At 41.6% G+C, this 13,519-nt stretch overlaps 1 protein-coding gene across 4 annotated transcripts in view; it reads right to left on the bottom strand.

The window, feature by feature from the left end:
• The window catches only part of sh3pxd2b (SH3 and PX domains 2B), a 75,781-nt gene extending 64,128 nt beyond the window's left edge, over positions 1-11,653 (bottom strand). For 2 of the 4 annotated variants that reach the window (XM_041893614.2, XM_045224323.1), the window contains exons 1-2: positions 11,294-11,653; positions 6,080-6,160 (exon numbers count right to left, since the gene is read on the bottom strand). In XM_041893614.2, coding sequence (XP_041749548.2) covers positions 6,080-6,160; positions 11,294-11,365 — 153 coding nt within the window. In that variant the 5' untranslated portion in view covers positions 11,366-11,653. The remainder of the gene's footprint in view (positions 1-6,079; positions 6,161-11,293) is intronic. The other 2 variants (XM_045224324.1, XM_045224325.1) reach the window with 1 other exon arrangement.
• Between the last annotated feature and the right edge of the window lie 1,866 nt (positions 11,654-13,519).

Here is a 13,519-nt window from a genome sequence, read left to right as displayed (position 1 = left end):
GCATTCATTAATTGGGCAGCAAATTCTTATTTGGTCCTCTGTAGCTCAGCTGGTAGAGCACGGCGCTTGTAACGCCAAGGTAGTGGGTTCGATCCCCGGGACCACCCATACACAAAAAATAAAATGTATGCACGCATGACTGTAAGTCGCTTTGGATAAAAGCGTCTGCTAAATGGCATATTATTATTATTATTATTATTATTTGGTCAGAGACTAAGTTAATTTGCAGCAGTCGGCTTTCATTCGTCTGGTTCATATCCTCCTCTGTGACTACATCACTCAGTCTCATCAGACACAAAGGCCTTTTTCTCTGGATATGAGTCTCCCTCTCAAAGCAGGACCTGAATGAGTGTTAAAAGGCCTCCTCTGACAACCACATCTCTTTCTGGAATTTCAAACCGGAATCTCCCTCCCTTCATCACTCACTCTACCCCTACCCACACATCACCCCTCCACATTCCATACATTCATGCTGAAACTCTCTGCAGTGGGCCATATCTCTCATTATGAGACATCTACTTTAGTGTGACAGCCACCAATGCTGAGCAGGGAGGGAGTGAAGTTGACAGAAGTTGGCAGAGAAGCATAGCAGAGAAGGTGACGTCATCAGCATTTTAAGCTCATCAAAGGTCATCAGAGAAGACTGGCTCGACGAGGCTTCCTTTAATCTATTAAGGTCATAAAGGGATGCTTCTATTTTCACAACCAATGTTGTCCTTCCGATGAGAACATGCTAAAAGAACAAAATGCTCTTCGACAACAGGAAACACCAAACTCACTATCTATCTAAAACTTGTTGACACTTTCAGCTTCCAATAAAATAAATAAAGTGCCTTGCAAGGGGTTTTGGAAAATATTGGTATAAATAAGTGAATCACACTCAAAAAGACCAACATCATGTGTTTTCAATAGGAATTGTTGAAAACATTCTCCTTAGCTGTTGAGCAAATATCAGGCGAGGAGACTTGGTTTAGACTTGCATTTCCTTCCGCTGTAAGCAATGTGCTGGTTCAGCAAATGGTTTTCAAAACCCCTTTTAAAGGGAGAAAATACAAGAAAAAAGGGAAAGAACTGAGCAGCGAAACTAAACTCTCACATTTCAAGTCTGGCATAGTGACGGCTGGGCAGAAGCCTAGAAACCACGTTCAACAGTCAAAAACAAAGGCAGAAGACACCAGTAAGTCAGCTAGGGGGAAAAGAGTGGAGCAAATTAAGATACTACTCAATCTCATTTGTCCTGCTGAAGTAAAAAGTCCTTAAGGTTTAGCCTATCTGTCTATGGATGATAGATCAGCTTCTAAATCAAGGAGAATATAATACCCTATTGGATTTATTGGTTATTGTCTTCAAATTATACCAGGAAATTGAACATTTGGAGTACTTTCATTTTGAAAAGTTGCATAAGCTTTGCCATTTTATTAGGCTAACTTACGGGCAAGTCATACTAATGCATACTGAACAAGTCTTCCACATGGATTTTGTCCCTGAACCCCCCTTTTCCCTTTCCAAAGCATTCCAGCAGGATTAAAAACCACTCAATCGTCAACTGCTGGATTTCCCCTAAAATCTATACTTAAAAGACATTGCATTTCCATAGTGCACAGTACTGCTATGTACTGTATTTATAGACCCAGATATCTTCTGTTCAGTCTTTTCTAAGTCAAGGCATATGTTATATCTAATTGTTTCCAGATCAAAAAGTATAGCATGGGATGCAGTTTATTGCAATAGGGTCCAGCAAATTATTGTGAATAAGGACCTGTTAAGCTTTTGCTCACAACAGGCAGCCCCGTGATCTCAACAGACGCTGCTCGCAACAGGCAGCCCCGTGATCTCAACAGACGCTGCTCGCAACAGGCAGCCCCGTGATCTCAACAGACTCTGCTCGCAACAGGCAGCCCCGTGATCTCAACAGACTCTGCTCACAACAGGCAGCCCCGTGATCTCAACAGACTCTGCTCACAACAGGCAGCCCCGTGATCTCAACAGACTCTGCTCACAACAGGCAGCCCCGTGATCTCAACAGACTCTGCTCGCAACAGGCAGCCCCGTGATCTCAACAGACGCTGCTCGCAACAGGCAGCCCCGTGATCTCAACAGAGGATTGCGCTCTTTCCACTTTAAGAGTTTTTTTTTGCTCAATTACCGCATGTGGAAAATATGTGACAACTGTGAGATTCTAGGGAGACAGTAGAAAAGTATCAGCTTTACATCACACCAATGCATAGGAATAGGAGTTTGTATCTATTCGAAAGTGGTTTTAGAATTTAAACAAGAATAGGGCATATTAAGTCCAACGTGGACAGATGTAGATCATGGAAACAATACTTAGAGGCATGGAAACAGAATTAGAAAAACAACTGTGATGAACCCATGACAGAATCTCTGTATTTTCCATCGTTTTTCAAAGCAATACATCAGTCATTTTGGTTCAAGCCATGTACACAGCATCATGAAATGTGCATGCAATTGTGTTTAGCCTATCCTCTGTTTTCATTTCTATTGTATCTCAAATGGCTCACGAAACTTATCTGGCTTCAAGTCTAGGAATCTAAAGACATACTAACTCTGCATTAGTAATTATAGAGGAGTAAACACAACAACATGCAGAGATCGTTTGCTCGGCTCCATTTGATGCGGTTGGCCTAATACAGTTGTTTTATGCCCTCATCAACAGGTAACAGCTCTCATCAGCTGCCATCAATGGACCAGGTACATTAAAGGAGAGTAACTCACCCTTACTGTCAGATGGAGATGGAATGTGAGGCGACATCTAGACCAGTCATGATAACAGCCTGTCTGTCTTTGTTGTCTTCCCTCAATGACTAACACACTCAGTGACTAACACACTCAATGACTAACACACTCAATGACTAACAGACTCACTGACTAACACACTCAATGACTAACAGACTCAATGACTAACACACTCAATGACTTACACACTCAATGACTAACAGACTCACTGACTAACACACTCAATGACTAACACACTCAATGACTAACACACTCACTGACTAACATACTCAGTGACTAACACACTCAATGACTAACACACTCAATGACTAACACACTCAATGACTAACACACTCAATGACTAACATACTCAGTGACTAACATACTCAATGACTAACACACTCAATGACTAACAGACTCAATGACTAACATACTCAGTGACTAACATACTCAATGACTAACAGACTCAATGACTAACACACTCAATGACTAACATACTCAGTGACTAACACACTCAATGACTAACATACTCAGTGACTAACATACTCAATGACTAACACACTCAATGACTAACATACTCAATGACTAACACACTCAATGACTAACATACTCAATGACTAACAGACTCAATGACTAACAGACTCAATGACTAACACACTCAATGACTAACAGACTCAATGACTAAGAGACTCAATGACTAACACACTCAATGACTAACACACTCAGTGACTAACACACTCAATGACTAACAGACTCAGTGACTAACATACTTAATGACTAAAACACTCAATGACTAACATATTCAGTGACTAACATACTCAATGACTAACAGACTCAATGACTAACACACTCAATGACTAACACACTCAGTGACTAACACACTCAAAGACTAACAGACTCAGTGACTAACAGACTCAATGACTAACAGACTCAATGACTAACACACTCAATGACTAACAGACTCAGTGACTAACAGACTCAATGACTAACAGACTCAGTGACTAACAGACTCAATGACTAACAGACTCAGTGACTAACACACTCAATGACTAACACACTCAATGACTAACATACTCAGTGACTAACATACTCAATGACTAACAGACTCAATGACTAACACACTCAATGACTAACAGACTCAGTGACTAACATACTCAATGACTAACACACTCAATGACTAACACACTCAATGACTAACATACTCAATGACTAACAGACTCAATGACTAACACACTCAATGACTAACAGACTCAGTGACTAACATACTCAATGACTAACAGACTCAGTGACTAACACACTCAATGACTAACACACTCAATGACTAACAGACTCAAGGACTAACACACTCAATGACTAACAGACTCAATGACTAACAGACTCAGTGACTAACAGACAAGCTCAATAATACATATTATCTGCTAGAATTAGGAACTTAGTTAAAGGTATAATGACAATGTCTCTGAGGACAGTATTATGATAACTCCACTGGGCCCCACTGCCATTCGTAGCTATGAGAACCTTGGACATGACAAACACAGCACCATGAATCAACCCAGGCCTATGGCCTGCATGTGGTCACACAGCCAAAGGTTTGCCAACAGCATTAGCCACTATTGATGGGATGTGATGCAGGAGACAGCCTGTCTCTGTGGTTATATATAATACTGAGGCTCATCGTTATGATCATGTTGTCGTTCTTTGTTTGCCAGCCGATCTGTTCATCTGAACATTACTTTCCAACAAAGGCTGTCTCCTGCAGGCAGGGTGGACAGCAGTGACATCAGAGAGGAGTGGGGGATGATGACCCAGTGAGAGTCAGAGGAAGGGAGGAAGAGAGGAACAGGGTGTGTGTGTGTGTGTGTGTGTGTGTTAATAGTTTTCAAAATAATGTTTTCTTCATTGTGAACCCAGAGATCCTATTTTTCTTTTTGATCCTTAACAAAAGCAGTAAAGGAGTCCAGTAGTGACGCAGCCAGCCAGGTGACATGCTCCACAGTGAGAAGCACTCTTCTAGGCCGGCCCAGCCCAGCTCATTGGTCTTATGTCCTTACCAACAGACAGCAACCATGGCAGGCTCTCAGAGAGATGCATCCAGGTGGGTCAGTACCGTCAGAGGAGCAGCAGCCAGATGAAATGACTCATCACGCCTTCACTGTCCCAAATGGCACCCTATCCCTTAGATAGTGCACTATTTTTGACCTGGGCCTACACTCTTAGAAAAAAGGTTACAAAAGGGTTCTTTGGCTGTCCCCATAGGAGAACCCGTTTTGGGTCCAGGTAGAACCCTTTTGGGTTCCATGTAGAATCCTCTGTAGAAAGGGTTCTACATGGAACCCAAAAGGGTTCTACCTGACACCAAAAGTTTTCTACCTGCAACCAAAAAGGGTTCTTCAAAGGGTTCTCCTGTGGGGACAGATAGCACCTTGACCAGAGTGTAGGACTTTACAGGTAGTAGGGTGTGTTGCATTTCGTATGCAGCACAGGCCTTGGATCTCAGAAGATTACGCTACCAGCCACCGTCATAGATGGTCAGCCAGCTTGCAGTCAGTGCCACAGCTTTACAGGAATTGACAAAAGCCCATTTCAAAGAATGGTAAATGAACAGTTTCCCCTTTGTCATAAGACCTCCTCTGAGTGAGACCGATACATCAGCCCCAGGTGGTTTAATGTTCCAGGGCCAAACCAATGGGCCAAACCAATGGGCCAAACAAATGGGCCGAACCAGGAGATTGTGATCTGGTGTAATTATATTGGTTATCTGAATTTCACTTGCCACTCTGACCCAGAGCTTTAAACAGAGAAGGAAGCAGCTGAAAAGCATGGATAAACATAAGAGGGAATGCCCCATTTTAAAAATACACACTGACTCAATATGACCGTTCACCTCCAATAGGCCTACCTGCTTCCTTAATCTACACTCAGACCATATTACACAATCTACACCAATAATATTTATTTAACACAGATCAATTGCCACAGAAAAAGGAACTGGAACTCTGAGTAGATTCCCTCCATATGCAATAAACGGCCTGTGTGAAGTTATTTTCTGAAACAGACATTTTTGTGGTTATCTGTTAATATCAACATTCAGCTTATCCAGGCTCCATTAGTTAATTTTCCGAATCGACTCATATGCAGGTAATTACCAAAGTCACATGGTTCAGTGACCCAGGCACTAACACTGTGTTCTTATTGGTAGGCCTGTACAATGGTATATTAACCCTTAGGGCTCTGGTAGAAAGTAGTGTACTATGTAGGGAATAGGGTGCCATTTAAGACGCAAACATAGTCTGGATTTATGATTGTACTGTAAGTTGTTTTCCCATAGCTGTTCCCAACTCACCTGCAGATCGAAGAACTTGCTGTAGCGCCTGAAGATGACCTCAGTGCTGCCATCAGACCAGGACACCTTGATGATGTAAACCTGATAGACAGAAAAAAGGGGGTTACCTTTAAACCTTTAACTCTTACAAAGCTTATAGTTACTATTACTACATAGGTGTGACGACCAGGACCCATATCAATTCAAATGGATCCATGTATTCATGGTAACAACAGTGTAATAACCTCAATATGTTGTCAAACCGATCATAGCTTCAAAGGTGAAATCCCACGATGATTTCATTTCTGATTCATGGTCACACCTAGTCCACAATGATGTGGTTTCAAGGGAAGATAAATGGAGTTACTTGGTACATTGTGTGGTTTAATTTGGTGTCGTGTCAACCATTTTCTACAGAATGGACCTGACATCCTTCCATATGATCTCACTTCCCACACCGTGAGATCATCATTTCCTGTGTAAAAGGAAACGATCATGTCTACTACTCACGCATTGGACTAACACTACTGTAGTCTTGCAAAGGATGCATGGACAATAGACAAACAGCGCATTCTGAAAGTATTCAGACCCCTTGACACATTTTGTTACGTTACAGCCTTATTCTAAAATTGATTAAATACATTTTTTCCCACATCAATTTACACACAATAGCCCAAAATGACAAAGCGAAAAAAGGTTTTTAGACATTTTTGCTAACTTATTAAAAATAAAAAACCTTCTTTACATAAGTATTCAGACCCTTTGCTATGAGACTCGAAATTGAGCTTAGGTGTATCCTGTTTCCATTGATCATCCTTGAGATGTTTCTATAACTTGATTGGAGTCCACCTGTGGTAAATTCAATTGATTGGACATGATTTGGAAAGGCACACACCTGTCTATATAAGGTCCCACAGTTGACAGTGCATGTCAGAGCAAAAACCAAGCCATGAGGTTGAAGGAATTGTCGTAGAGCTCGGAGACAGGATTGTGTCGAAGCACAGATCTGGGGAAGGGTACCAAAAAATTTCTACAGCATTGAAGGTCCCCAAGAACACAGTGGCCTCCATCATTCTTAAATGGAAGAAGTTTGGAACCACCAAGACTCTTCCTAGAGCTGGCCGCCCAGCCAAACTGAGCAATCGGGGGAGAAGGGCCTTGGTCAGGGAGGTGACCAAGAACCCGATGGTCACTCTGACAGAGCTCCAGAGTTCCTCTGTGGAGATGGGAGAACCTTCCAGAAGGACAATAATCTCTGCAGAACTCTACCAATCAGGCCTTTATGATAGAGTGGCGAGACGGAAGCCACTTTTCAGTAAAAGGCACATGACAGCCCGCTTGGAGTTTGCCAAAAGGCACCTAAAGACTCTCAGACCATGAGAAACAAGATTCTCTGGTCTGATGAAACCAAGATTGAACTCTTTGGCCTGAATGCCAAGTGTCACGTCTGGAGGAAACCTGGCACCATCCCTACGGTGAAGCATGTTGGTGGCAGCATCATGCTGTGGGGATGTTTTTCAGCAGCAGGGACTGGGAGACTAGTCAGGATCGAGGGAAAGATGAACGGAGCAAAGTACACGGAGATCCTTGATGAAAACCTGCTCCAGTGCGCTCAGGACCTCAGACTGGGGTGAAGGTTCACCTTCCAACAGGACAACGACCCTAAGCACACAGCCACGACAACGCAGGAGTGGCTTCGGGACAAGTCTCTGAATGTCCTTGAGAGGCCCAGCCAGAGTCTGGACTTGAACCCAATCGAACATCTCTGGAGAGACCTGAAAATAGCTGTGCAGCGATGCTCCCCATACAACCTGACAGAGCTGGAGAGCATCTGAAGAGAAGAATCAGAGAAACTCCCCAAATACAGGTGTGCCAAGCTTGCAGCGTCATACCCAAAAATACTTGAGGCTGTAATCGCTGCCAAAGCTGCTTCAACAAAATATTGAGTAAAGGGTCTGAATACTTCTGTAAACGTAATATTTAAGTAGGTTTTTTTTTGCAAAAATTTATACAAACCAGTTCTTGCTTTGTCATTATGGTGTATTGTGTGCAGATTGATGAGGGGAAAAAATCAATTTTAGAATAAGGCTGTAACGTAGCAAGATGTGGAAAACGTCAAGGGGTCTGAATACTTGCACTGTATGACATACCACCACTGTGTGACAGCAGAATATTGCACTACATTACTCAATACTGTGCTTTTCATAGTCAAAACACAGGCAAATTGACCATTCCTGTCTCCTCATGTTTCTATCAGTATGTTTCCTTATTTTCAACTGTATCTTCCCCTTAAGGCGTCCGCATGCTTCCCAGCCGAAACAGTTCCGAAGAGTTTGTGCATATATTATGACGACATTTTGTGAGGTTTTTGTTTGTTTTGGACTTCGGGAATGGTTTTCTTGGCTGACATTTTTCTTGAGGCAAGCCGAAGTCGGTAGCCGAAGTCTACGCCCCTTCGTCGGTGATTGGTCAACAGTAGGGATTCTTCAAAAAAAATGTTTTTGTCATTCAACAAGAGATGACTCGTATTCTTGCACATTTTTTCATTGAGAAATACTGCACCAAACATCTTAGTTAGATGTAAAATTGCCCCACTAAGATCTCCTCGGCAAAAACATCTAAATTAATGACAGATTTCTTGAGCTATCTTAGATTAATTGTGACTATTTTGAGGAAGTGTATACTGGCTACGGCATCTCAAAATGGACCAACAGTACTATTGCCGTTTTATTTACTTTTAAGGGAGTATACGAGCACACTCATTCGGTTCGCCTAAGTTCAGCTAGGCGCCAGCCGAACTGAAGCATGCTGATGCCTTTAGGAGTGCAATGAAATACTAAAGACTTGGGTATTCTGTTTGTAACATCAGTGAAACCAACCATGGGTAAATATAAAATATTTTGCATCACCCACCCTAAGATCAAAGTACTAACCAGACAGTGAATTAAAATAAAGCATCTTAATAATATGCCATTTAGCAGACGCTTTTATCCAAAGCGACTTACAGTCATGCGTGCATACATTTTTTGTGTATGGGTGGTCCCGGGGATCGAACCCACTACCTTGGCGTTACAAGCGCCGTGCTCTACCAGCTGAGCTACAGAGGACCACTAATGGCCTGCTGGTGCTTGACGTACAAGTACAACAAACCCTTTCCTTTTTGTAAAGAGAGGAAGAGAGAAAGAGAGTCTGGGAGGTTATCGGACGGAAACTCCCCAGTGATTGTGTCTGGCTGAGTGCTTCTGTTGGCCTCTGTCCCAGGCCGGGCCAGCTCGGCCTGGCCCAACTCCCTGCCTTCCCTGTAGGAGACCAAGGCTGTGGAGGAAGCTAAACACAAGGCTCAACGCAGGGCACACTACCAGTAAACCAGCAGATGAAGGAGACACAGGAGCTCAATAACTTTATATCCCGCACCTCACCGGGCATGTTTGTATGACGTAACCAGTCATCAACATCATCATCATACATCCAATACTTACACCCTTTATGGGGACTGAGGAGTGGTTGTCTAAATAGGAAAACATTATTTTATCTGCCTCAGCCCATGCTCAGCTCCTAACCCGTTCACTGTGCATTAGAGATAATTCAAAACAGAAACCCTGAGGTGGCTTGAGCGACAAAAACAGTGTTGGGATGCACTGATCACAGCACCATCAGAAAGTAGAATACTATATCTTGTAAGAATGCTTCATCATGTTTTGCAGTGTGCACACAAGGCATTCTCATTATCTTCCTGATGGCTCAGGGACTTTGTAGTAAGCCTACTATCCATTCTTCTACATCCATTTGTAGAAGGTAAGATTGTAAAGGAAGTGAGCAACACAGGAAGTTGTAGTCAGGACTAAACACAAATGAGGCAGACAGTCTCAAACTGTATGTTCTGCTTCTGCTCTCTGTCCTGGACAGAAGTGTGCAGAACGGCATTCCTTGTTCAAACATTCCACCAAGGCCTTGTGTACTCTGAGTCAACAAATACCAATACCCGAGGTCACGGTTTTCTCCAACAGTGTGTAGCCTATAGGTGAACATGAAGGCCTGGTAGGCAGTAGGGATGGGAATTGCCAAGGACCTCACGATATGATGTTATCACGATACTTAGGTGCTGATATGATATGTATTGCGATTCTCATTCGATAATGTGATTTTATTGCGATTCGATGTTCCAAACATATTTCTCACCATATGTCTGCTGCAGAGGGACAAGAGAGAGCCATGAGAAAACGAGTTTTGATCAGTCATGGAAATAAAAGAGCTGAAAACAAATAAGGTTCCCCGTTTAAAAAGAACATGGAGAACAAGTTATGAAGGTAAAATACTGGAGTTGTGAAAACGAAATGATATATCATCAAAAATAATATCCCGATATGTAACTGTATCTATGTTTTACCCCATCAGGCAGGGCTACCCAAACAAATCACACTGTAACTCAAACCATGCACAATTTCTCTGCTTCACAAATCTGGTTCTCTCAACCATTCTGAAATAGACATTAGACCAATCAAAATCTATAACATCTATTCCAAGGCTATCCTCAGGATGTTTTGAAAAGTCTGTGTCAGGTTTTATACACACATACACCTAACGTTATCATGAGACTGCACTGCATTCAGAACCTCACTGGTGACCTCATTGTTCCTCTGACAGCTTACTGCATATACTTTTACTCTGTTTATAGTTTACTGTAATAGTCATATAACAAAATAAAGTCGCAGCAGTTTTGGAAATAACTGTTTTCTATATTGGTCTTGTGTTTTTAATGTTTATTAAATGTATATAACCAGGTGTGGCATACATTCCAGAAGTGTCCAAAAGTGTTGAGCAGAAACCAAACCAACAACTTATAATATTAACATTATTTGACTACAGTAGCCTAATAAAGTGGAAATTAAAACAATCAACACCAAGAGTCTGGAAAGAAATCGCATGCCTGGTGTTCCGTTATTTCCAGATGTTGTCATGTGGTCTCTAAAGATTTTTTTGTGTGAAAATGTTCAACGCTAAACCGTACCCCAACCACTCACTCCACTTTTCTTTAGATGCATGCAACATAGTCGCACTGTAATTTTTTCTTCCAGCAACTGTTTTGGTAAAATGTAATTTGATACTCTCTTTGTTTTCACTTTATCGAAACAAGAAATGTAATCGAAGAAAATACGCGTGGCACATACATTCCTACAATATACAGACGTGGTCGGCCCTCTCCTGTAGAGTAGGAAAAAAAACTTGTTGACTTACATAATGTTTGTTCGGATTTCTCCTCTTCTGGACATCTTGAACTGTTACTTCGTGCACGGTCCGCCTTGCCATGATGTTCTCTTTCAGGGACTCCACTAAAAACTAAAAACAACAGGCCGGTTTTGAAACGATCAGACCCGAATACCAAAGTTTACGTTGCCAACCTTTGTCATTCGTCTGATCCTTGATTGCTGTATGCAACAATTTGAATACTTTTTAGGAGATGGTTCACGTCAGATTTCCTGTCCCACATTCAATCTCTAGTCTTCTTGCCCTGTCCCGCAGTAGGCTATGTCCGACCTTCTCTGAACCAAACTCCCAGCCTATCCCAGCTCACCGACTCTAATTTGACAACGGGAAGGTTTCCACAATTTCACCACAGACAAGGGCTGTATTCATTACGTGCAACGGAAAACGTTTACCGTTTAAGAACCAAACGGAAGCAAATGGGAGGGACCTACTTAACCAATAGAAACTCTCGTTTTCGTTTTGAGTAAACAGGTTCAGTTGCAAAACGTTTTTCAACAGACGAAACGGTCCAGCAGCAGTCAGCAACCAAGAGGAGCTACGGTACAGTACGTCAAAGGTTATCAAGGCTAGAGGCCTAGGCCTACTATAGGCATGTTCAAATCTGATATTGAAGTTTACTGGGAGAATGTCTTTGGGCAACTTTTCTTTTTGATAGACTTCTTTATAAAGTTAATTTGTTCCCAAAGCTGTTGAGAAGGAGACAGATTTGAACTTATCAACAGCTTTTACTGTTATAACTATACAGTTAGTAGGCCTGTAATCAATTTAACTGTTAATAACGGATGTATAAGCTATAAACTATTATACATTCTGTTTATTGTGTGATTAGCCTATAGTATATAATGTATTATGTGATATGAATTTATATGGTAAACATTATAATATGCTCCTGTAAGTCGCTCTGGATAAGAGCGTCTGCTAAATGACTAAAATTAAAATGTAAAAAATGTGAAGTCCACTGTAAACCATATCACATTACTGGCATTATAGCAAGGCAACACTTCAAGAATGCCACACCACACATGCCTGGCAAGTTTCACTCATGCCCACAAGAATTCTGGACAAACAGCAGGGTGTAGAAACCCAATGCTCTTATCTGTCACTCGATCATCATTGCCTGGTCTTCTTGTCTCTGTCATCATTAAATATAGGTGACAGGTCATTGGATGAGGATGAACCATCCCTGACGGTTGTGCTGGTGAGCCAAAACAGAGTCACTCTCTCAAGCGTCAACCGAGCTGTGTGTCACCAACAGATGGATTGTGTCTGTACAAATCTCCTTCACTCTGTACATATACAATATAACCTCTGAGCCAAGAGTACAATGTTTAATGTGTTGACTGTGTCAGAAGGTAATACAATGGATAAGGACAAGAAGTTGGTGATGTTGCATCCTCATTGACAGTGATAGCGATTCTGCTTTTGGAACCCTTTCAAAAGTCCCATTTCAGATATCTGCGGTGAGGAGGTTGATCAGGTGATAATGACTTTTGGCACGTTTTCCCCACAACATATAAACACTTAAATAATTAGCCTCGGATCTGAGTGGGACCATGAATAATATGTTCTTAATGTAAAATGCCCCCAAAATCATAATGTTCTCTCTACCATCTGTGTAACATTAAAGTTATTATCTGACTTGCAAAGCCTGTTTTTAACAGGATTGACAATGAATAGCACCTTTGTTGTTAGCAACACATGGAATATATCCTACTTTTGCTCATCTCAAACAAAAGAAGATCAGTGGATCTCTGTCAAAGAGAGCTGTCTGAGCTGAATGTGAATCAATTTCTATGTTTTGCCAAAAATGTATATGGAAAGCACAAATTAATTTAGAAAGACACAAATGTTTCAATTAGCAGAAAAACAAACATTATTAAATGAAGTGTGTTTGACTACTTATTTGTTAATTTACATCCAAGTAGTAGGTCTACACTTAACAGACTTTCACTGATGTTGACATAGGTGAGCTATTTTTGTGATAATTCAGACTGAAGGTTTGTGTTGAGATGTAACGTCATCTTGTGGTACATTATGAATACTGCATCTTGGAACATTTTGATATATAATGCTCTCTGTTGGTGCAAAGGAGAATTGCAGTTGTACTTGGCCTATTCACTCATGTGGGAGGACCATAGAGAGAAATAGAAGACTAATCCATACAGTGGAGGCTGCTGAGGGCTCATAATAAACGGA

Source organism: Coregonus clupeaformis, chromosome 13 (assembly GCF_020615455.1).
Source record: "Coregonus clupeaformis isolate EN_2021a chromosome 13, ASM2061545v1, whole genome shotgun sequence".
Lineage (NCBI taxonomy): Eukaryota > Metazoa > Chordata > Actinopteri > Salmoniformes > Salmonidae > Coregonus > Coregonus clupeaformis.
The sequence above is the reverse complement of the archived record's forward strand: the minus strand, read 5'-3'. Positions and strand labels throughout refer to the sequence as shown.